Genomic DNA, 25,807 nt, shown 5'->3' on the forward strand with positions numbered 1-25,807 from the left:
CTCACTGCTCAGCTGAGCTGCTGGGTTTGTTAGCTGAGCACTGCTTGAAGCACTCTTTTTTTTAAGGGCTATTTTTGATGTCTCACAGTACCAACATGTGTAATTTGATTTATGTGACATGGTGGAGCTTTATCCTGAAATGTGCTTCTGGAACTTGGTTGGGAGTGTTCAGATTATGCTCAAAAATATGACTTTATATTTTCTCCAGGGTTAATTACACCATTGATTTTATTCATTTTATTTAATTAATATACTCACTTCGATCTTTGAGCACAAGATCTGATTTTATTTGGCTGTTCATGGCAATCTGAGTATTGTGTTTTATGTTTTGTTTTTGGTTTGGGTTTTTTTAATCCTTTTAATATCTTCTGCATTCCATGTTGTTGTTTAGAACAAGAATATATTTGAGAGTGCACCTGCTTAACAAGATTCACAGTTATGTTTCAGGTGTTTTCAGAGTCTTGCTTCATCTTATCTACTGCTTTTGCTTTGTTTCTGTTTCTTTCTTGTTTGGTACTATCCATTTGCAAGACCTTGGAACTACAGCTCTCTCCCATGTATAGGCAAGTCTTCTGTCTTGTTCCATAATTGTTCAGTGAAGAATTCTCAGTTGTTGTCAAGGATTGAGATGCTTTGAGGTGTTGCAGATCAGAAGACCATTGTAGTTCTGTAACAGTTCCTCTGTTTTCCAGTGTGGTCACTAACAGAGCATTTCTAAAAATTCACATAGATGAACAGAAGTGCAATGGGCTACATGAATCCAGCATGTCCCTCATTATGTTATTTTGTTTGATAAATATCTTTTTTTAAAACTTTAGGAATTCTTCTGGAACTTATTTTTAATGAAAATAGTTCTATTAATAAGGGAGTTGTTTTCAGTCAATTTGTCACAAGATGCTTAGGTACAGGAGATAAATCTAAACATGGGGGATGTCATGAATACACTGTAAAGAGATGATCTGGATGGACTTGTGCAGGACCTACTGGTTAAGGATCGTGCATGATTAGTCATGTCTTTCTGACTTGTCTGGGGAAACCAAACGTTTGATGTTCCTTCCATTTCTGAATCTTTCTAGAGATTGTGGTTAGCAGTGACTGTAGCCTTTGGTAGGAAATTCAGCTGTTTCTATTTTGATTTTATTGTTTTCTTTCTATCATTAATCGATTCCTGGGTATTTGGGAAGTTTCTTTGGTGGGGGTTCCTCCTGAACTCAATCCAGAGACTTCATTGCCAGACACCAGCCACATCCAGTTGATCCAAGTGGTCCCAATAACTGAGGTAACTTGTTCTCTGTTGGAGTTGGTGATGTGTTTGTGCATTTTAGGATGATACATAATAACCTGGCCAGGAGAGATGCCTGTGGAAAAAAAGAAGAGGAAAACAGGATTCCTAATTATGTGACCTCTTACTAACTTTAGGGAAAGAGCTGCTGGAAGGCAGGTATATTTTAAGTGACTACTTTTTTTATGAGTCTGCACAGCTTACATTCTCATTTAGCACTTCAACCTTTGCCTGACCTCACCAAATCTTCTCCTTTCACCATATTGGCAGTATCTTTCTTTTCTGGCCAAAAAAAGAGGGGCATTCACATTTTAATATGTTTTGGTTTTTTTTTTTTGTTGGTTTTTTTTTTGTTTTTGTGGTTTTTTTTTTTTTTTTTTTTTTTTTTTTTTTTTTTTTTTTACCACTCAATCATTTTGCCAGAGTGGGGAAGTAGTATGAGTTTGGAAGGGCATGAGTTAAGTGAATGACATTGTCTCAACAAATTTTGTCTCTGTAAGTAAAGACAAATTGAGGTTAAAATAAACTCCAACAAAATTCATTTTAAGAGTTTTAAAAGCAGACTCGTTTATTTTTGAGAGCAGACTAATCTGAAGTACTAGATGTTCAAAACTGTACGATTATTATATGTAGAACTGTCTTTTAAAAAGATTTTTTTTTCCCCCCTTAATTCTTGAACTGCAGAAATGGACACCTGTCTCTGGGTAAGTACTGGCAAGTTCAAAACTGGAAATGGTTTTTGTGATGAACTGGAGTTTCAGAGCTGACACTGCTGTCAGCTTTTCTCTATGTCTTTGAATGCAGCAGCTCTGTTCCTCTGTGGTCCTGTAGAAAACACTTGTGATCACTCCACTTCTTGGCCTGTAAAAGTTCAGCATCTTTAAAGAAATGAATACTTCATGCTACTAATGGCTTTGGAGTTAAAATGTGCTCCAGATCGTGTTTGTAAACAGTCTAAAAATTAATTGATGCATCTGATTTTCAGTATTTCTCATCTATTTCAGGAAGACAGAGTATAAAAATGGATGTGAAATTGATTTGTTTTGGAGAAATAGAACAGACTGGCTTGAAGGAGTGACTCTCTAGACCTTAGTGCTTGGTATTAACCCTGAAACTTATGTACTGAAAATGCCATAGACTTAAATTACAATTTGGAGATTACATGGCAGGAAAATGAGTCAGAGAAGTGAGGTTATTTAAGAAAATCAAATAAAATTTACCTTGTGATAATGAATTATTGAATATATGGGGTTTTTTTAAGAGGTGGTTAAGAACTGTAATCTGCATAATGGAATGTGTGTTCTAAAGGAAAAAGCTGCTATTGTTATGAAGTCAGAACATGCAAATGTCTCTGAGTCTGAAGAAATGTTTCAAAAAATCATTTTGAGGACTTGGAAAACAATCTAATAAGCATGTGTGGAAATCTCTTCCATAGTACTATTAGGTTGGCAGGAGACATTGGTTTACATGCTAATAAAATACTACTTCCATGAGTGTTGCTACTCAACAAGAACATTATAATTTGGTTTTGCAGTCCTTTGAGAAGGTGTCCTGCATAATTAATGCCCCTGCTAAAGGAGCTAAGAGAGGCATTGTAATGGAACCATCTCTGATGTCACATTTTAGTTGTTAAGGAGCTATTAAATAATGAATCTTTAAATCTAAGGTCATATTTCATTTTGGCTAAAATTGGCATTTATTTAATTACAGTTGTGCTCCAATTCTAGGGGTTTTATGGGAAAATTTTGAAAATTGTAATTGTTCTTGCTCATGTAAACAGTTGAGGAGGCAACTGACTGCAAGTCTCATTAGACGTTTGCCTGTGTTAGGATGGATGACTGTGACTTGAATGATTTCCAGGTATATAAGGAACCTTTTCTATACCAGGTGTATCTTAGTCAATCTTGCTGAAGCTATTTGAATGTACAGTCAGGTGTACACAGGGATCTGGGTAAAACCTGGACTGTTTATCACTGGAATATCCACTCTGGCACTGTCTAGAACATGTAGGAATTGCAGCACTTTTTAAAAACTGTATTTGTGAGATCGGCGAGTTCATGCAGCTAGTGCTTGGCTTTTATTCCGGTATATCTAATTGATATGTAGAAGGAATTCAAGCTGCAGATTAAGGAATGAGTGTGCCTGTGAGGACTCAAGCAATGTAATTTGCCCTCTGAACTCATGACTGAAGCTCTAACTATAGTCTGTGTTTCTGGCCACTGTTTCTGTCCTGGGGCACTCTGTCAGAGAGATTCCCGTGCTGCTCCTTGCACACTGGCCCCTGTCAGAGGTTCTGTCTCAGGGGTGCAAACAGCCCAGCCCCAGTTTCTAACCAAGGCCTGGCTGAGCAGAGCTGTGCAAGTGCAGCTGAGAAGTCACTGAGATAACAAACACAGCCCACTTGGCTGACAAGTGGGTGTTTTACAGCACGTACTCTCTAAACTGCAAGGAAGATACTGAAGACAAGAGTTGATTCCTAGATGTGCTGTAAACCCTGAAATTTTAATCTGCTTGTATTGTGCTGTGAGGTTTTTAAGGGTTTTTTTTTTTTTCTCCTTCTCTTTTTTCACTTCTAAGTAGGGAAATTCATTTTAACTTAAATACATTTCAGCAGTGATGCAAATAGTTAATTTTTGCATTAGCAAAGCGACTTATGTGGCTTAGAAGGCATTGCCTTTTTACACTGTGTTTAGCTTTTCAGTGGCTCATTGCTAGCCTTGAAAATCACCTCACTCTTCATTCAAAGTGAAACATGGCTACCTAAAACCCATTTAAAAAAAAAGAAATATAATGTATTGTGTATGTTTCAGAGAAAGCACTTGCCTGCTGCTGGCTGACTGGCAGACTGAACACCTGCCCTGGACAGGCAGGTCAGGAATTTCCATGGGGCTGGGGAAAAGCAAGAGGACAGCCCTGTGCAGGGCAGGATGTGCTGCTGTCCCTGCTCTGCAGTTCCCCCAGCCTGTGGAGCAGGGAGGGCTGTGCTTGCTGGGATGCCTTCCCAGCCGTGTGGTGGGGGAGAGCAGTGCTGGCTGAGCTTGCCAGCAGTGATAAGGCTCCAGGTGGGGATCACAGTAAATGTGCTGTGAGAATCAGCTTTCCCAGGAGTTACATGAGGCAAAGATGTTCTTCTGCCACTTGTTCTGCTGGAGGTTTCTTGCTGCTAACAACTAAATATGCAAATCAAGCTGTGGCTCTTCCAGCCTTCCTGGTGTTCTGACTTATGGTACTTATGGTTCTGTTTTCAAAACTGAATTTGTCAGCACAGACTATTTCACTCTGAAAATATAGAATCTTACCATAAGTTCTTCTTGTGTTGTAATAAACATATATAACTTTCCTTTACAAGATCTGCATATCATGCTTGCTTTTTCTCCCCACTGTTTTATTCACTACCCTGGAAACAGCATAGGTATATTCTGAACAGGTTTATGCAAAACTGGCAAATTGAATGGTAATGTCATTGCTTCCAGTGAATTCCAACTATTGTATTCTACATACAGTATTCACAGCTGCATTACTGACTAACGAGACTGCTCTTGGCTACAGTGAAGTGCACCACAGAATTGCTCTGATCCAAGGCTTTGGGTATAATTTGAGACAGTTATCTTAAACCAAAAGAACCTAAGTCCATAAATAAACTGTTAAGCAATGTAAACTTTTTAACAGCAGAGACAGTTAGCAAGGAACTATGCAAACCTCCAGGCCAAGATAATCTCTACCATAATTATGTAGACTATTAAGTGAGAAAAATTCCAGAGCTTTGCTCATGAATAAGGCTGGATTATTTGTGATGTGATTTCATAAAATAAACAAGGAGACTAAAGACTCCAGAGGCTACTTAAGGTTTTGCAGAGGGGTAAATGTTAATACTTAATTGTTTAAAGTATATGTGAGGTGATACATGCCATAGTTGTACAAAGTATGCCTTAAGAAATAAACTTATTGTTAGATATATGCTGGATTTCTTTAACCATGTTTCCAACAGGTCACTTTAGTAATCTATTCAAAATAGTCTTTAAATGTTCTGTGAGCTTTTTGCTAGTTGTTCTGCTAGATAATATATATTGTTAAATACTTTCTCTCTACTGTATCTAATTGTGGTAATAATGTGAGCATTGCTGTGACCTTTTTTGTTCTACTTTGGTACTATTAACACATTTCTGTTCTGATCCCATTTATCTCATGTAATTCTTCTCCTAAGACAGCTGTGCCATCAGAAACACCAGGAAGAGTACAACAGTTTCACCAGAAAAATATGCTCCTCCGAACATGGGTGTTGGAGGAGAGAGATAGCTGAGATGTTCAGCCATGGAGTTGATGGATTTCATCCCAATGGCTTGTCCTGCCTGCTCTTTGAGACAGCCAGCCCCAAACAGCCACAGAGATACAGCCAGCACTCTGGAGATCATAGGGAGCTGTGGCTTCCTTTTGGGGTGCTTTAAGAATGGATTGTGTCTCCTCCATTTGTTGAGAGAGGAGAAACGAGTTCCATCTTTTGGGGACACCTTATCTAGAGAGCATCCTCAAGAGTCTCTTATATTTTGTTTGTTTTTTTGTTTGTGCTAGGTGTTGTCCAGGTGAGATAAAGCACTATGCATACTTATGATACAGGAATTTGTACTTGTTCAGATAAATCTGTGTAAGGCTGCAGACCCAGATACAGAAGGAGTCACACAAAGAAACAGCAGCAAATGGTCATCTTGTATGGGAAGGCCCTTTCTGTGCCTTTTCCCTTTACATCCCTTGTACTGGAGCTTCCTGCAAAACAGAGCTATCCTGGAGCCTCTGGATTCCTCTGTAAGCTTTGTTTTACTTCACTAAATCTCTGACTCAAAGTCCCTACAGAGCTTAGAAACTTGAGTGATGGAAGCCAAGGACTTACACCAAAATGGGTGTTATGTAGAAAAAAATTCCCTTCCTTAGACAAATAATCTAAAAAATTGCTCCAGTGAGTTAATATGAATCTTGGTGCTTTTTTAACCTTTTGTTATTTATGCTCACCAGATCCCTGTGAAATTGAAGAGCTCCTTTATCTTGAATGATGAGCTGGGAGCTGGGTTCTGGGGGCTGGCTGGGTCCTCACCCACATGTACCAGCCTCCCCTTTGCCCCGCTCTGCCCTCCTGACCCTGCCCTGACTCATCTGTGTTCAGTACCTACCAGAGCAATTGAATTCTTTTTATGGTTGCTGGTCTGAAATGAGTCAGTGCAGGGTCAAACGCTGAGGAGCAGGGAAGGGAGAGGAGTGGGAGTCTGGCAGGCAGCAGTGGCTGAGATTGCCATGGAGCCACATCCAGCCCCGGTGACTTCGCCAAGGTGGCGCAAGCTTCTGTCAGCAGGAAACTGAAACCTGTCCTGTGTCACACAGGGTGCTGACCACAGGTCTGCCAGAGGCAGTAACTGGCAGGAAGTGGCTTTAGGTTTATTCTACTTGAATTTATTGTTTGTTTGCAAACACTGATGTATGAATTAGTAGCTGCTTTCTAGTGTGTGCTTCCTATTAATAGATGCTTTCTAGTGTATGCCAAAATCCAAACATACTGAACTGGTCATAGCTGTAGATTTTCAGGTGTAAGCTGGGTGCATTCCAGAAGGAATTAATAATTAACTCGAGCTAACTTTCCCTTAGAAATGTGATTTTTGTACAGGTAGTGATCTGTCAACTACACCACATTTCTATATAAGAACTACTGCCCTTTAGTAAAGATAGCTCAGGAGTTAGTGCCTGAAACAAATCATTGCATGGTATTATACCGCCAATTTGGAAAAAATATCAGTCAAAAAATTATAAAAAATTATCAATCACAGGTGCTTGATAACTCACACAATCTGCAGCTGATACTTTATCAGTGGCCTAATACTTTATTTAGACTTTAGAATGGAGCATTTCACCAATCCTGGGCACACAAATTCCTGGATGCACAGCATTTTGAACCATGTACACTATGAAAGCAGTGCTGAAAGTAAGGGTATGAGGGCTTAAGTCATGTATTCTGGCATCAATTTCTATGCTATCTTTTTCTGTTTGAATTCATTTGAGAGGAAAGAAACTAAGAAAGTTTTTTGAGTGAAGATTTTGGAGGTCTGTGCTGGTTATAAATCTGTCTTTGTCACTTCTGTCTTTTTAAAGTTTCTTTAGAAAAAGGGCTAGCCAAAAAATGTTCTGGATATGATTGTATATAACATATGTGCATTTTCTTTACACAATGCACTACAGTTAATTCAATTTGAAGGGCTTTCTTCTAGCTGTGACAAATCTTGTCAACCCACCACTTAACTTCTATGTCTGGTTATGTTTTTTTGTTGTTTGGGGTTTTTTAAACTTCTTGGAATCAAAGCTTGTTGCAGGTGGGTTTTTTTGTTCTGTTTTTTTAAAAAGGATAATACTGGAGAAACCTATCTCAAGAATCTAATATATTGTCTGGTGCTCTTCTAGGAACAAATATATCATATGGATTTTTATGTAGGAGGCTTTTTGACTTTTGAAGGTTGGGTGTTAGCCACAAAGTTCATGTGACATGACAAATGTGGAACATCTGTGTACTGCTGCACATCACTGTTCTAAAAGTCATTCCCCTCACCACATGCATTGAATTAAACACAAGAATTTAGAGAAAAAAATAGTTGGAAGGACATATTCTGTCAAATACAATGGGAAGGATCTGTTGTGAAGCTGTTGGAGCTTGGTCACACAGTTCTCCAGTCCCTAATTCAGGGGTCTGGTGTGCTCTGTGCCTCAGCTCTTCCTTCCTTGGAGCTGGGAGAGTGGTATTGTGTTTTCCTAGCTGGTGGTAAACTGTTTTCTGGATAGAAATTAGAGTTGAGCATAAGGCTAAACTCTAAAGGGATTTCTAATAAAGCAAAGAGGTTGCTCAGTGTAGTTTCTTGTTTGATTGATGTTTGGGCTGCATGTGAGGTAAGTAGGTGGCTGAGTTGGCTTCCTTGTATTGCAAACAAAGTATGGCTGAGAGGCTTAAAGCAGGAGCCCTCATATTAATACATGAATCTTAGTCATAACTCTGCCTGAAGTGATCTAACTTGGTGACCAATATCCTTGTAAATCCTGAATGCTTCTGTTTGTCTCTGTGCTATAGCTGCAGTGAGAGTTCTTTCTTATAAAATAAATAAATGTGGTAAAGAAAACAAAAGCGATTCTTATGGGTAAGGTTTGACCTGGAGCATTCTGAGCTACAAGTCCTCATTGTCCTAGTGTGATTACCAAATTGCATGAAGGGTGCTGTGCTTCATTACAGCCTGTATACTTTGGTGCTATCACCTTGTTCTGACAGAGATGCTGCCAGTTTCAGATTGCAGGATATAGTATATCCAAAAATCCAAGTCAGGACGAAGGTCACAACTTTAGTTGAGGTGGAACTCAGTGTTGGTCTGGTAAAAAGCTCCCTGCTGTGCAGAAGACAAGTGGCAGATATTAATAGTTGTCTTCCTAGTGATTTACATTTATTTCAGAAGTGGTCTGAAATAGTGTAGCTTTGAACACATCATTAATTAGTGGGTTTTTTAAGTCATTTAAAGTTATCTTTTAGGTATTGTTATTACAGATAAGAGTTTGAGTTCTGATACTCACAGCTAGAAACCAATATTAAAAATTTGGTGCTCACTTCCTGGTTTATCTTCACAGACTCAAGTCTGGGACTGCAAATGTAAAGGACCTTCTCTAGTTGATCTGAATTTAATTTCAAACATTTCCCTCTGAGATTACTTCTGAATACTTCATACATTATGAAGACTGTTTTCATGCTGTGCTTAACTCTTTTTTAAATTTAATATTTCTGAGGCTTTAAAAATCTTTTTCAAAAGATACTTTATGTGAGTTCCTTCTCTGGAGTGTAGGTAAAAGCTCTTGTTCCACCACAGCCACATATGCCAGACTTTGGAAAGCCTGCTCATGTTGAAAATATCATTTCACTTGGAAACAGCCTCTGGATGATTCCTTGCTTTTTAAGGAGGTGTGAGAAATGGTCTGAAGTAAAGGAAGCATCTCTGGGATTTGTTGTCCAGAGGCAGGTGCACAGGGAGTGGACAGAAGTGGCATACAAGTGGCACACATGCCTAAATAGTTTGGGTATCCATTTCGGTTGTTCTGTTCTCTTAGAATTGGCTATGCTCTAATTAAGTAATTCTTGTCATAAAGCTAATTAGCTCATAAAAAAATACAGATTCTTCAATCTTAAAAGTTGCGGGGAAACCATTTTTGTTTGAAACTGTTTTTGAAATTAACTTAATTTTTTTGTTTGTGCTTTTTGTTTGGTGTTGGTAGGTTGTGTTTTTACCATCTTCAAAAGCTGCTAACCCAAACCAAGCATCTCCTCTCTCACCCCAGTCTGCCTGGGCTCAGAGCCACCTCCACGTTCCTCTGTGAGCCCTGTGTCTTCAGGGAGTGAGGGCTCATGCAGATTTCTGTATTGCACTTCCAGCAAACTCTGAGTCTTCAGTGCTGGCCACAGGAGGTACATCTGAGTCAGCCACCCTGTCCACAGGCACTTGGAGAGTCTTGTGCAGAATCTGGGGTGGTCTAAATGTGATCTGTCTGATACAGGACTTGCCCAAGCTGAATATTTCAACTTTAAATGTTTTTTAATTTAGCTGTGTAAAACTGTAGTTAGGAAACAATTCTACACATTCAAAACGCGTAGGTGTTAAATTCAGCTGGGTTCAAAGAAGTTAAATACAGCTTTGATGTAAATTACTTTATGTAAACACAGCAGGAACTTCACATCCGTTGAACAATTTAAGTTCTGTAGCTTCTTTACCCCATGCTCCAGTTTTCTTAAACAATTGAGAGTATTCCGGGGAGGCCCTTCTGACTTCAGTCTGTTTTATTGCATGAAAATATTCTTCAGAGTGCTGGGAAAAAAAAAAAAAAGATAATTTTTCTAAGTCTTCAGAGAGACTTTTGATGTTTTGAGTCTTTATTACACTAGAGGTCAGTGTATGATGGGAGCTTCTGTGCTGTGGTATAGAGTTTCTTGCAGAATCCTATTTCATCGACTTTGAAACCAGATTCTAAGAGAAACTGTAGCCTGTTACTATGGAAAAAACTTAACATTGAAGTGTCTTGTGACTTTCTTGGCTAAAGGGTTTTTTGAGCTTCCTACTTTTCATTCTCCATGCTTAGCAAATATAAGGCAAAGATCAGCAAGAGCACTTTGATGTGGTGGGCAGGAATGTGCACAGTCAGTTGCTCCAGTGTGCACCTCAAACATTCATCTTTCACTGCCATGCCATGACTTTTTGGTTCATATTTCTATATGCCAGGAGCCATCCTTAGCTTGTGCACTGTACCTCTGAAGGGCATGGTGGAAGAATTGCACATGCACCTATTATTTTTAGAGTAGGTGTCAGCTTCCTGAACACTGAGCTGGTAACTTCCAGGTGGGTGGCTTCTCTTCTGGCTGTTGAGGGAATCACAGTCAAGTATGATTCTGTCATGATACTTGCAGAGATTATTTCCTCAGCAGCTCTTCTTCAGTTCTCTAGATGTTTCTTAAACATCTGGAATGTGCAAAAGCAGTTTGTTCCTGCAGACAGCATTGGGCAGGGGCGCCAGGGCAGAGCTCCAGCAGTGTTATGTGATGTGAAATGGCACTGAAGGAGAGCCTTGCTGCCTGGGGCAGGCTGCATCACAAATGACAATTTAAATAAGATGCTGGAAATACCCCATGAGGGTAGATTTGAGCTCTTGGATGTTTTCTGTGAGAACTGACTACAAACAAAAGTGCCTGTATCCTGTAACTCTTGTGTAGAGTTCTTCTGAAGTGCCTCAGAAAAATAAAAGAACATGGGATGTTGTTTATAGAAATGAAAATGTATAAGAAATACTGCACAAGAATTTCTATATTTCTATTTCATTTCTATAAGAAATAAAAATGTACCAAGGCTTTGCAGAATGGGGCTTTATCAAATCCTCTCTGTGGTGTTAGGCTTCATTTGTTTGGGCAAGAGACTGAAAAGGTGATGGCTTTGCAAAACTGATGTGATAGAAGTCATCAAGCAAGAAATAAAGCATCCTAAAAATTGCTTTCCTTTTCCTGTCCTTTTCTGCTTGAAGGCATGAAGCCTTAATTTGTTTCAGTGGAGCTGAAACTCATCAGAGTCTGTTCTGCATGTAGGAGCTCAGGGACTGTGAGGCTTATCTTGAAGAAAAGAAGGTGGTGTAGGTGTCCTGTAGCCAACCCAGTGAACGACCTGATGGGTTACTGCAGATTCTTGCAGAGCATCTATTTGCCTGTTGCACATGGTGACAGTCTTTCTTGGTTCAGCTGTCAAGTGTTGAATAAGTCCAAGTGTTGATGCTCCCTGCACCTAGAAGAATATTTGTCTAGAAGAAATGTAAGTTTGATTATTTTCTTGGATCAAAAATTATGGATCTTTGTGGCTAAACAGAGATGATTACGCACTAGCCCCTCTTTCTAGTTCATAATAGGAAGTGTCCTAATGATATTTTTGTGTCTCTTTCCTTCATGATGTACAGACTAATTCTGGAATCTGTCTGTTGTGTAATAAAGAGTCCATTAAAATGGCAAAAATTAGTATTTGGAGTGTCTTTTCCTGCTTTTGTTCTAAACTCTCAAAATGCAGGAGTTCTCAGACGTACAGTTCAAGTGTCTTGCCAGGAATTTCTCAGATGAACTGCAGAGAGAGTGCAAGAAGTTGCAGCCAAGGTCAGTCTTGAAAGGATTAGAATTCAATTGCCAGTCCTCACATTTTGATTTCAATCTCAAATGTTTCCTGATAGGTGATCTGTTTTTGTTAGGTCTTCTGTTTGTATTGTGTTCCTGCCAAAACTTCTCATAAGACTCCTGACACTATCAAAGATCTTTTGCATATAGTGACATAGGCAAATACATGTATATATATAAAACCCCAAACCACTCTGTGATATTTCCACTCACACCAGTTAGTGTAGGTTCCTTTAAAAGGGTAGACTTCAAAGCTGCAGGACTTCAAAACTGCAGCACCCGAGTCTTCTCTCTTGTTCCAAAATGTAGCATTTGCCAAAAAAAGGGAGGAATTAAGAAAATGTAGTAGTGGGACAGTGGCAGTGTGCACCAGGTTTAATGTGTTCTGTGCATTATAAATGTCCCCTCTTCCCACTTCACAATTGCTTCCAGGAAATCTCTGAAGTAGTTGACCAAAATGATAGCTGGATTTCAAATCCTTTCTTCTTTTTTTTTTTTTTTTTTTTTTTTTAAATACTGATATATACTTCTGCTGTTCCTATTTTCTTCCTTTCTAATCAGGCAACCCTATGGTTAAACAGCAAGAAGGAATTTGGAACCAAGAATTATGTGATGGTGAAAATCTAGTTTATCTTTCTTCCAACTATCCTTTGCTAACCATCATTTTTCCTCACCTTTCCTACCACATTGAACTGCCCACTCATTTACCCTTCTAAAGTGCAGGAGTGCTCATTTGAGGGGAATGGAAGCTGGAAATGCAAAAATAACAGCATGTGGTTTACCATATTCTTGGAATTTTAAGCCAGTTTCCTCCCTGAAATACAAAGATAAATGTGAGTATATCTTAAAAACCGTCTTAGTTCAATTGTTGTGAGCAGTTATATAACATTAGGGACAAGGTTGATTTGCTGCCTTACCTGTCCCTATGCATTCTAAGGTTGTCTGTGTTTGGGGGTCTGCTTGTCTTCCAAAATCAGAATTTTTCCCAAATCAGGCACAATTTCTGACTTATCTGTCTTTTCAATGAATTATTTTTGTTTTGACCTCTTCTCTAGATGCTGTTATTAGAGTCTGACATGTTCAGCAGCTGCAGGAAGTAGAGCAGTGACCTGACTGCTCTTGAAAGTTGTTTCTCTAGTCACATAGGATAGCATGACTTCATTTTGTACCTCCTAATAGATTAAAAAAAAAAAAAAAAAGTTGAATAAAGCAGTTGTGAAAGTGAAAGCAGTATATTTGGCACCTAAACATATGCAGGTGAGCTAAGCCTGAGCCGAGCAAGAGTAAAAATGTTATTTTACTTAGCAGCTGAAAGAGGAGGGAGGCAATAATTTGTGCAATAGCACAGACTGCTTCAGGTGGTTCAGCTCTCAATTGGAGAACTCTTCACTCTCTGTGGAAAGAAGTAATTGCATATAGTACAGAATAGAGTAAGAAGCCCAGAGCAGTTGGTTATTTTAAGTTTTTATATTTTCAGGGGATTGGCATCTTTAAGGACAGTGTGGTGCTGGGATAATTCAACTGGTTTGAAACAATCTAACTTGAACACTTAAGCAACATGAGAATCCACATGGGCTGAATCAGCCAGTAAATAATGCTACAGACACAGCCAGAAGTGTTTTGTATTTGCCAAAAAATAAAATAAAACCAGTTGTGGTTCAAGGTATGGGGATCAGAAATCAGGCCATGTGAGAGTGCTTTTTGCAGAACTGCTTGATAGGTCAAGTGCTCTACACTAGGAGAAGTCTTGGGTCTGTCTCTTTGTGTGAAAGAGAACTGGATTTTTCAGTTGTATCCAGTGATGTTTACAATACAGGATTTTGAGGGTAATAGTATTTTGGTAGATGCTTCTGGTTTTGTTATTATCTCCAGTGCTGCTTGACCTTACATAAGACTGAATATATATAATAATAAAGACTTCCTGTGGGGTGGCTGAGGAAAAATTCAGTTCTTGTCTGTGTGAATGGACAAGGTAGCATTATGCTCTAAGCTGCCTCAGCAACATCAGCCCTTGCAGTCAATCAGTTCCTCCCCTTTGTGCTTCTGCCTGCCAGTTCTGAAAGGTTGCCATAGCCTGGGATGCTTTTTGGTAATTACCCGTGTTGTGTTTGTTTCTTGTAGGAAGCACTGTGAGCCACTTGGACAAGGTGATGCAGGTGTACCTAGAGGGTCAGGCCTGGATGGCTGGGATTTAAGGTAAACCTTAAAAAATACACAGATTTGAACCAAGAGCTCAGGGTTGTTGGTTTGTTGTTTTTTTTTTTTTTTTTTTTTTTCTTTTTTTTTTTTCTGGAAGTGTTTGTATCAAACATTTAAAGGAGGATCTGTGTGTGCCTTCTAGTGCACATGTACTTTAATAAAATGCAGTGATATAACAGTTAAAATTCCAGAGTACCCCATAGGAACTTCAGAAAAGCTGATTGGTATTTAAATACCAAGGAGATGCTAATGCTTCCTTGGGAAGAAATGTAGCAATAAGAGTTCCTGAAACTTCTTCTGAGAATTCACTGAGAGGCAGCAGGCAGCTAAGATGGACTTCCCGTTCCAGCCTTTCTATTATTCCTTCTTCCAAATATTGTATAACAGAGTAGCTTCAACCATTCTAGATCATGTACAATTCCTTCAAATGTAATATTTTAATTAATTGCAGATCTGTACTTTCTTTCATGTAGCAGACTTTTGATTAAATATTTGCAGTTTAGATTTGATTCAGGGTTTTTATCAGCTCTTAGCTATGGAAAAGTATTTCCCTATGTGAGCACAAACCAAGAACAAAAGGGACCTTTTTGTATGTGGAAGTGCATAGCAGGTTCTGTTGGTCCCACAAAGGCAGAGCTTGCAAAATGTCTGTGAAGTGTGGGATTAATCTTGCTGTCGGAGAATTGTGTAATTTTGGTTCCTGGAGAGATGTGATTTCTTGGATGTGATCAGGAATGTCTCAGTTGTTTTGAATCAGCAAAATTAGTATGTAGATCTATCTTCTGATATTCCTTAAAGAGAATTGATGTCTAATTCTGGTCATACTGCCAGACAAGAGCTGTCATGCTATTAGTTCTTTTGCCACATGTAGCCTAAGTTTTCTCTCAGAGATGTGGAAGGGACCATTTCAGCTGTTGCTCCAGAATTATGTAAGAGCTGTTTTCCTTGCAACTTGTCAGAGCTTCTGAAGTCTGGGAGAACACTGTGTAAAGAGTGGAAATTTGAATGAAATCATCTTCTACTGGTTTTAATATCTTAAAAAGAAGAAAAGTGAGGGATTTGGAACAGTGCTTACTCTTACATGTGCTAGAAAGCCTGAAAAGTTGTAAGACATTGCAGTAGAAACACAAAACCTAACCTTCATTCCTGAAGATTTGAGCTTGGAGCATGATCATGGGAAACATGAACTGAATCTTGACAATTCAGGATTAAAGCATATTAATAAAGTTTCCCCCAAAAATGTTAGAGCAAACACATCACATCACAGTTACTAGCTGCATGCTTTCTGTGCAGTGAATAATTTAATAAAGGTGAGCAGAAGTAGCATATTCGTGCAAGACTAATGCAGGTACTTAAAATGATGTGAACAGTCATGGGAATTTAGTTTTTTAAGGGTAATATGGACTTAACTTCTTTCAACAAAGACTCAAGTCAAACCTAGAGAATTTCTTGCTGAACTTGTTTCTTAGTATATACCATTATGAAATGGTTGTAAACTTCAGAAGACGATGCTATTAGACTGTGTCAGTGAGTATTCTTCTGTATTTTAAAAAAATCAGCAACAAAAACCAGATTTATTTTAGTGGAGAATTTACAGAACTACAATTTGTTAACATTATGCAATTTAACACTTGATGTGACACAGCTGGACCATATCAGATAACTAACCCATGGGCTATTTGGATATAGTCTTCAGATGAACGTTTTCTTGTTTTTGCACAGCATCTTGGAATTCTGTGCAGTATTTATTGTACCTGTTACTGCCTTATAACATTTATTCATTAAGAAATTACTTCATATTATCTGACTGAAAAATTATGGGAAAAAATAGTGATTTCTGGAGGTCATGACCAGCTTTCTACTTCATTGCTGGGGTTCCATCAAAGACTGGCCAGTTGACTTTGGAGTCTGGGAAGTGTGTCATTTATGCCCTCTTTTCATAAGATTACAACAGAAACAGTTTATGGACAGGTATTTGTTTTTTTAATTTATAATATGCTAACTTTGTTAGCAGCATACCATTTATCATGTGCTGTCTGTATTGCATAGCTTCCACTAAGTCAACAAAGCCAAGGCTTCATGTGAAAATTCATGTGCTCTCTTGCTGGACACTTTAGCAGCCTTGCTTATGTGTGAGGAAACATACAGTGTTCCTTCTAGCACTGGTGTATGTTTAATTACATAAATTTCAGCCAACCCTTGCTGGATAATATAGCTTGGGAAACAATGAATGGGTTAATTTCTGCCATCTAGAATAGAATTGGAACATTGGAGATGCTCAGCTTTTGTAAATCCTATGTTTGTGTATCAGTCCCCTTCAGGTTAATATTCTTGCTAGCCTAACTGAAAACTTCATCTTCTCCCTTCTGAAATTAAAGGCAAATAGATGTATTTCCTTTTTTCCTAGGATATCAGTAAGATTGTTTCTCTCTACTATGGTTTCAGTTTTTATGGTTTTCATTTTTCAAATGCTTTTTAAGCTGAATTATTAATGCTTGCATTATTTTAAAAAATAGTGCATGCAGTTTTGCACAATCCATTGCTGACCCAGCAGTTGGGTTTTCTATTTTTTTTTTTTTTTTCTGTTTTGGAAACAGTTTGCTTGAACTTCTGCATTTTACTGTCCCAGGACAATGGTACAGAACTTCTTGCAAAAGCCAAGCTTACAGGAAATAACATCTTGTCAAAAGTGGTTTGCTCTTACGCAGCATATGGTAATGCTTTTCTTAAAATATATTTGTTCAGCATAAGACCTGTTCTGTGTGGTGCTCTCTGGCAGTGTTACTCACTCTCAGTTTACCTGAGGATAGGAATGTTAATGTTGCATTTTCCTGGTGTCTTGTGCAGAGAGTCGAGGTCTTTAATTGTACTTAAAGGTCTTCCCTCCACCAGCTTTTCCCCTTCTACCTTGTTGGTAAAAACAAGTGTTATACTATTTTCTCCATAAGTTCCTCCCAGTCTTTGGATTGCATTACTTGAAGGCATCCTCATAACTGATGTTATCATGAATTTTATTTGATGTTGTCATGAATTTTATTTGAACCACTGGAAATTTTGAATGAAGATGTCAGGTGAAAAGGGGTGGAATAGGAAGAGTGCAAAAGCATCTTCCTTACTGCTGCATTTTTCTTCAGACTAAGAATTATTGGTAAGAAAGAAGCTATGCCCGATATCAATCCCAAACATTAACATGTATCTCTGCACATGGCCTCTGCATGGCTGTTGCCAAATGTCCTTAGCTATTTTTTGTGATCAAAACAATGTCCTGACTATTTGAGAATTGTAAACTTTGGATGAAGCCATTCAGTTCAGTTCTGACACTGCACTTTTTTCTGTAGTATGACTTTTGAGGAGCAGCCTGTCCACCCAGGTCTCTTGTCCCTAATTTCCATTCACTGAAAGATTTTTTTATTTGTTTCTAGGATCTGGATTACTCATGCCTCTTCCCAAAGCTTTTATGTCAGTGCCCTACAGAAAATATCAGACATTTTCAACCTTAGGAATGTGTTTCCCCCCCAGACTGTAATGATTCAAGTGTGTTGCTGTAAAGCCACACTGCAAAGAGAAGCGATGATTCAATTGTGCTGCTTTTGCTAATTTTTTTGTATTGTGGATTCTGACTTCATCAGTAGCGTCTACAAACCTCCGTGTTTGTGACTCGCAACTGATACCTTTTCTAAAAACAGACGGAGGCAGGAGAGAGAGTGCTCTGTTTATTTCAACAACCACAAGCAACACTTCCAAAATACACTTGTGGTAGTATCACAGAGTTATGAATCTTAGGTTATCTGGTGGTGAGTAATGTGGTGAGACAGTAGCCTAATATGTCCACGCTTTATTTAGAGAAGGTAGCTCTTATCAGAGGCAAGGAGCGCCGGTGTTTCACTCTCGGTGCTTGCTGAGCCCCTAAGGACACAGAACAAATCTGCTGACAGTTCATGGTGCCGAGACACAGCACCTCCCTCTGGGGGTCTGACTCCAAGTTCTTAAGGATTTTGCAATATAGAAAGAAACAAATTCCTTCCCCCCTCCAGCTGCTCACCCAAATGCACGTTTTAGGCTGTCCTGTGGTTTGATCAAAGGTAACAATGGGTTGTGCTATCTCTTGACCAGATAGATTTTTCTTTTTTAAACGCTGTTATCTCACTAGAGAGGAGGCTCACAAACAGATTGTAACAGCTTTCCAAATTCTTCAGGCAGAGCCTAGATTGTAGCAATTATTACACCTAGAGAATCCTGGGGATTAAGAAAATATAACTTTATTTTCCTCACTAAGAGTTAAACCTGTAGAGTCTAGGAGCTTTCAGTAAGACAATAATCTTTTACTATTCTGCCTACTTAAAAATAAAATGGAAGAGCACAATCCTCCCTGGCAAAGCAGGAGATGCTCAATTTTGGCATTATATACAGTTTGCATTGAGGATAAAGGGGGTTGGAGGGCACAGGCTTTGACACAAAACGTGTGGCTTCATTGCCATGGACAGACAATGCAGCAGAACTGGGGATTACTGGAGACTGTGGGACTGTCCTCCCTGACTTGCCACCTACTCCTCAATTCAGAGTGCAGGGAATTGTTCCTCTCCATGGCAATAACATCACTGTAATTTGTGTCTGATAGTGAAAGAATGAATGATTTATTCTCCCTTCTCTTTCAAGACAGAAAGTGTTTGTGTTGGGTTTGAGTTGGGTTTTTTAACGTTGTTGGTGTTTGGTGTTTTTTTAAGATAAATAAAAAAATCCTCTGTGAGTCATTTTAGGCTCTCACAGAAACTTGAATGTGCTAAATGGGTAGGTTCCCCTAGCTGAGCCAATGGGGATGGCCAGGCACAGGCAACACTTTTATCCCACGAAAGGGAGGAGGGGTGAATGAGCCAGAAGATATAAGCTGAAACAAAGCCATGCTGTCCTTCTGAGTCATTCGCACACACTGGATGGGTAAGGCTTCCTGCTTCCTGGGACACACAAGTGGGGTCATGATTCTAACAATGGATGCTGGTAAGTCGCTTTTTATTAAATTTGTCTGGGTTCTTTTTTTTCGGGGAAGTCTCTCCCTGCCCACCCCCACCCCCAGCTGAAAAGGAGCTATCTGTAAACTGGGAAGCTGAATTGTTAAATAAGAAAATGCTGAACCCAGACTTTGCACGCTGTGTGCACTTCACTGTGTGTTACCCTGGTGTTATTTCTTGACTGTTGCTCACTGAAGCACGTATCCTCTCCTGCAAAGCAGGACCTCAGAATCAAAAGCTTGTCTGTTAATTTGTACTTCTGTCATCAATGGGACAGAATCTGTGGCCTGAGAAGTGTGTGATGTCTCCCTCTCTTTGATGATGGAGCTGATAGTGTCTGGAAGATACGTTCTAGATGTTAGTCTTATTGTAAAGGATAGTGGTTAACTAATGTATTGTCTGTGGCTTCCTCTGCTCTGTGTTTACTGAAATTTTGTACTGGAGAGGAAGAAACTGCTGTATTTATGTTGTAAGCAGCTCTGTTTGATGTGCTTGTAGTCAAGGAAGTCTATATTCTATGAAAAAGCACATGCAGGAATTTTGTTTTTTATTTTTTTAAATTAGGCACAAACATGAAATCTTCAGCATAGTTTCTTGTATAATATGGAGAATGAATGTAGAGTGGTTTCTATAAAAGAAACAAGCAATCCTTGTCTTGAGTCTAGAGAGGGGGTGTGTTTCCATGTCATAACTTGCATCCTTCAAATTCCACAGTAATAAAAGACCTTGGATTTTAATGGTTATGGATAGGGCATAAAGCACCAGTGATTGTGCTGTGGCAGCATGATCTCAGCTGCTCTTTCTCTATACCAGCTGCAAGCATGCCTGCTGCATTTTTAAGAGCTCTGTAGAACTTTTGTCAGCAGTTGGTTCAGCTACATTTTTTTCAGCACAATGCCAAAGCATAATGTGACATATTCTACAAGCTCTATTCAAAATGATAAACTTAGGCAGATCTTGCTGGTCTGTTTTGTCTACTTGTAACATGCTGAGTTTACTCCAGCTAATGAAATGCTCACTGTCCCTTGTGTATTTGAATTGATTCAGTTGGGCATTTCCTAGGTCCTAAAGAGAAAAATGTCTGTTTGTATAGCTCTTTGACTTTACTGAGACTTCCAGAAGGTGACCCAGCTGGGTTCTCCATGCACAATTTAGAGGAGACAGCATTTCACTCACCACACTTAATTAAGTTGTTGTATTGTTGTCTGTGTAGGCAACTAGTGACTTTTTTGTGTTCAGGGTATGTTACATGTTTTGCAAATCAGTTAAAACCCAGGCCCTTTAACAGAGATTATAAAATTTAACACAAGTGGGAAGATGAATAAGATGGTATATGGCTGACAATTTTCCATTAAGTGGAAGCTGATGATTTTTATATTTTGGTCCTTCCATTAAAGTAGCTTCTATAAGCCCTTAAAGCAGTTTGCATAGCAGGAATTGGCAATCCTCTTCTACCTTGCTTGAATAAGAAGGGTGGATGCCTAGATGTAGATGTCCTGCCCAGGATTTTGGGAGGATGCCCTGGCAATGTTCAGAATTTACATGCTTGTGGGAGGTAGAGAATACAGACTTTGCCCACAAGACACTTCTTCTCCTTTGAAGTACCAGAGTTCCTGTACTGCAGTGGAGTAATTGATGTTTTGGGATGTAATGTTTTGGAAAGACTGGTGGGATGTTAATTATATATGTTTGAAAAAATACCTTTTATTTGCATATACCTACATGCTTGCATTGTGCACTGTTTCTTTGCACTGTGAGGTGAACCATGAAGATAATACTGCTCACCTATGTTTTGTTGGATCCAAACCTGCTTTTTTTCTCAGAACAATGTCACTGCACTGGTTTCTCAGTAATTACTATGCTCTTGTATTCCTAGTGGTAATTTTCAGTTATACCAACTTACATGGTTAGTAAACATATATTTTGGAAGATTTTAATTCTGCAAGAATTCTTAAATTATAGTTCTCTATTTCTTTGTGGGAAAATGGTTCTAACTATCTGAAAGGAAACATTGTAATTCAAGGATTTATAACAGGGTATTCTAGTACTTCTCAAGTATATTTAGGTTACAGAAAAAATATGCAAGCAATTCAGTGCTTAATACCTTTATGTGGGACATGGATAGTGCTCCATGAAGTTTATCTGCTTGGTTTCACCCACCTTTTAAAGCTGTGCTTGCTGCTCTTGGAACTGTTTGCTTTTTTTAAATTATGTGTTTGCTTTATAAATCGGAGCTGATAACTTCTTTTTTATGGGCATCAAATACTTAAGCTGTTTTTTAAGAGAACAGAACTTGTCTTCCTTAAGGTAGTTGTAAGAATACTTGTGCATCTGTTTCAAAATTTATTTAATGGGTTTGATTCTGCTGTGTTTGTCTTAGCAGCTTCTAATTTCTGTCAGGAGGCGGACTGAAAATGTTTTGGACAGGGGGAATAAAAGGGAGAGCTGCAAGACAGAGTTGACAGTGTAATTGGATTTGAAGCAGCTACAGGCTGGGGCTGTTGCAACAGCTGATTTGATCCTTCTGAGTTTCAAGAGCTATTTATGGTAGATTAGCTGTATCAAAGCTCTACTGTTCCAACCATAAAAGGCTGGTCCTATGTGAAGTTGCCACACTGCATTTGGCTTAGTCCTCAGAGGTTGGAGAGCCTATAGCTTTTTATGTGGATAAATCCAGTGATGGATGGAAATACTAAAGGCAGATCAAGGAATAACACTGTTGAGGACTTCAGATGGCAGCGAACTCTTAAAAGGAGATTTTCACTAATAAATTTTTTGCTCTGATGTTTGGAATTAGCACTTGGATATAGCTCCTGCATATTTACTGCATTTGGTGAACGCATGCTTTTAGGAAAGCGCTGTTCTAAATTTATCTGACTTATCTGAATCATCTTGACTGCACATGTACTTGCCAGCCAGGCATGTTGATATTTGGTAACTTTTGTGAAGTCACTTTTCTGTTTTCTAAGTGGGTGAGTGTTAGGTTCTTGGGAAAAGAATCTTAGCTGATGCAAGAAACTTTTCAAACAAGAATTATGAAGTACTTGGCCAAAGAGAGCTGCAGGCATTATCAGTAACTATTTTGAGAAGACTTTGACCCCTTTTGCTGCATCTGCACCTTCTTTCTGTCCTCTTTGTGTAAAGGCAGACAAGTGGATTTTTTACAGGATTCTGAAGTAAGTAGCACCTCACTCGGGCAGCTTGCACACCGTTGCTTGAGCCAGTTGATTGTGAATATTCACACCATTGTCAGGTTGAAATGCAAGTGGGTTTATTCCAGCCTGTGCATGCCAGTCCTTCAGCCTTCCTTTAAGGCATTTTGTCTTTTTATTCTTGTGGTTTTGCTTAGAAGATGAGTTCATTATGCTATGAATAGAAAGTCCTGTTGCTGGTTGGTTTGTGTGATGTGTTTCTATTTTCTTTTTCAGTTTTATTATGTTAACCTTAGCCACAGTCCTACAAGTGGCTATAAGAACACTTCTATAATAACAAAACTTTCAGTGGTATTTTTCTCTTGTGTTTAAGAAGTTCTATAAATACAGGGGAGTACTGTTGCATTGGATAACTATGCTCTATTTTGAGACTTGGAGCATTCTGAGGAAAACTTGCTCCAACTTTCCAATCTCTTAGTTTTAAACATTACCAGGACACTGCAGGTAGAAGAGGCAGAAGTTACTGGCACTGTTTCACCTTCTTCTCCTGCAGGAATATCTTTGTTTGCACTTCCTCCAGCCATTTGTTTCAGAAAGTTTGCAGCATTGTCAGATTGAAATGTGAGGGTTTATTCCAGCCTGCTTAAAGGGGGGGATCATAAAGGACAGGTGGATTGAAAAGCAAGGTTCCTTGCTTCAAGGATATTCCAGGTGCTGTATTTTAATCACCAGAAACACAAGAATAGTGTCCTTGACAAAAAAAAATTCCGCTTCTCAATTTCCCTTTCGGGAACTAGCAATTTAAGGCCACCTTCCATTTTATTAGGAGTATAAATCTATATTTCTCTGTCAAATGGATCTAGAATTTATATTCTGAATTATATAAACCTTTGTTTTAGCCCTGGGAATACCAGAAAACAGAACATGTCTGGAGCATTACTATTTTAAAGCCACTTTATGAGTTTAGTGATAGGAATATTTTATTGGAATAAACTCCCCCATATGTGATCTTTCTCCCACAGACTTTGTTAGATACATGTAAATAATCACCTGCATCTGCATATTTTATAGGAGATTCAATTCTACCTGCAGAAGCAGTGAGCGCTAGGAAGAAACTGTCTGATAAATATACTCCTTCAGACATCTTAATTTTTGTGTTCTATAACAGATCTGTGCTTCAGTCTGGTACAGAGTTTTAAATATTTTTACATTGCTTCCAATAAAAGGAGTATTTCTAATAAGCATCCTTTTTTATATGATCTGATTTTCTTTTCCTTTGCTAATTATATTTTTAAAAGCAATTTGCTATAAATTGCTCCACTATTTTAATATGCCTGTTGTGTTCCTGTAAACCTGCTAGAAAGTGTCAATGCTTTAAAATCTTAAAAGAGACTACAGAGATGTCAGATATAGAAGTTAGATACCACAGAGTGTGCAGAAGCTCTTAACTTGAATTTCAGACTTAAGTGCACTAAGGGTGAAATGCAGGAAACATTTTGATTGATGAAAAGTAACAATATCAGCTTCTCTTTGTGCAGCAGAGGTTTAAACTTGTTAGAACAGGCAAATTTTCTTCCTTGTCTCATTTTAAAAGTTAATTCTGCCTCTCCCATGTTGTTTTGTCTTGATTGTGTTGCTAAATGGCATTTTTAGCAAAAATTTCCAGTAGGAAGGAGGATTGCATAGGACTATAGCTGTGTGCTTGACATTTCTTCACTAAATTCTTTCTATTTGATACTTTATATAGGGTAAAGGTAGGAGGAAACATAAAGCAGTTTTAATCTGTCTTTAACTGTGCCATGTTTACTTTCTTATACAGAAAAGAAAGATTACACTGTAAGTGTACATGGAACTCCCCAGAACTGTCTGGTAGAGGAAAATGAAAATGGTAGTGCACATTGCTCCTTCACAGTGAGTCCAGGTAGGCTTAGAGATGGTGGAGGTGGGCCATTTGTGACCACGACATTGAGACAGGTCACTGGAATCTTTTGCCAGTTTTCTGTCTGGAAAGTGTCTGTCTTGCACTTCATAAAACAGCATGAGTTGAGGTTTCTCTTGTCTCTATGTTGATGAAGTGGTTTGAAAGCTGTATATAGTTTAGTATATTTGTTTATGCAAAAGATGGTTAAGAATGTGTGGAATTTGTGGTTTGTGGTTTTGGGGGTTTTTAAATGCAACTTGTAATTTTACTTTCTTAGAAAAGTTCATAAGATCAGGTATCTATGAAACCTTTAATATAATGAACAGAGGAAAAAGTTGCACGAACTTATTTAGTTTAAATTGCCATTATTTGAGTTCGTGTTTGCTCCCCAATGTGTTGGCTGTTGTGGATGGAAATTTCACTGTAGTTTTTCAGGAGGCAAAAGCTGTGGAATAGTTTGCAGGAACAAGGTGGCTGAGATTATTCACTTTGCAAAGGCCTTGCAGTCTGCAGCTTGTTTTTCTTGCTGAATGCAAAAGTTTGTCTTCTGTTTCTGCAGGGGAACAAAGGAATTAGTGTGCACAATGGTCTCACCTTGTTAATTCCCTGCTTTTGCTATATTCCCAGACAGACACTTGAGAGTTAATAGACACATTGGAAGGTCGTGATTTTTAATGAGCAAAACATGTTCTACTTGGAGTCTGCCTTAAGCAGATAAGAATGCATTGGGTAACTGGTGATAAAAATGCATCTGATGTCACTGATTCACGTGGTGGTGTGTTGAAGGGAGTCTTTCAGTACAGAGGGTACAGCAATTATGCATTAACTCTTTGATTATTTATTTGAATTTAGTTGATGGAATGGTCTTTCTGTGCTCTAATGATGCCAGGTTTCAGAGTTAAAAAAAAAAAAGTAAAGTCAGTTTTCAAAGACCCAGATTAAAATTATTTGGCTTTCCACGTCTCTCTTCATGTACACAAAAAAATCATCACAAGGAACTTTTGCATCAAGCATCATGTGTCATAATATTTAAAGACAGAGACATTTCTAAAGCAACTTGAGCCTCCATCAGACCCTTATGAAGGAAGTGAGCAATTTCCTTACAGAACCGAGCTGTTTGACTCTAAAAAATGGCATGCTGTTACCAGTGTCTGTTACAAAGGGGCTGCATTCAGGTGTCAATCCAGAGTTTGTGTGCCAAAGTACTGTGAGAAGTAAATAATATTTCTGTGGAGTTAATGACTGCCAAATGTGCTCCTTGTGGCTTATACCTGTAAAACTCTTGGCAGTCAGCAAAGATGTGCAGAATTTCATTCTTGCTCTATTATATCAGCCTTAGATTTAGACAAAATTGCTGTCTATTCCCTAAAATAAAACAAAGGTATCACTGTCTCCCATCAGCTCTCCGTGGAAGGATGAAGGACTGTGGATCACTGTTTCAAAACAGTTGCACCAAATGATCTAGAGAATCTGCAAGTCATATGTGCTTCACATGTGACTTTTTCAATCTTGCCCTTTCTGACAAGAAGCCCAGTTAAGTCACAG

At 38.6% G+C, this 25,807-nt stretch overlaps 1 protein-coding gene across 5 annotated transcripts in view; it reads left to right on the forward strand.

Annotated features, from left to right (window-relative positions):
• Window positions 1-25,807, forward strand: part of SVIL (supervillin) — a 133,021-nt gene that overhangs the window by 13,817 nt on the left and 93,397 nt on the right. Inside the window, exon 1 of one of the 5 annotated variants that reach the window (XM_077788766.1) lies at window positions 18,951-19,178. The exons of 2 other annotated variants lie outside the window; for them this stretch is intronic. In XM_077788766.1, coding sequence (XP_077644892.1) covers window positions 19,115-19,178 — 64 coding nt within the window. In that variant the 5' untranslated portion in view covers window positions 18,951-19,114. Of the gene's footprint in view, window positions 1-18,950; window positions 19,179-21,580; window positions 22,366-24,179; window positions 24,263-25,807 lie in introns of those variants that run through there. 2 more of the 5 variants (XM_077788769.1, XM_077788771.1) reach the window with 2 other exon arrangements.

The sequence above is a fragment of the Lonchura striata genome, chromosome 1 (assembly GCF_046129695.1).
Source record: "Lonchura striata isolate bLonStr1 chromosome 1, bLonStr1.mat, whole genome shotgun sequence".
Taxonomy (NCBI): domain Eukaryota; kingdom Metazoa; phylum Chordata; class Aves; order Passeriformes; family Estrildidae; genus Lonchura; species Lonchura striata.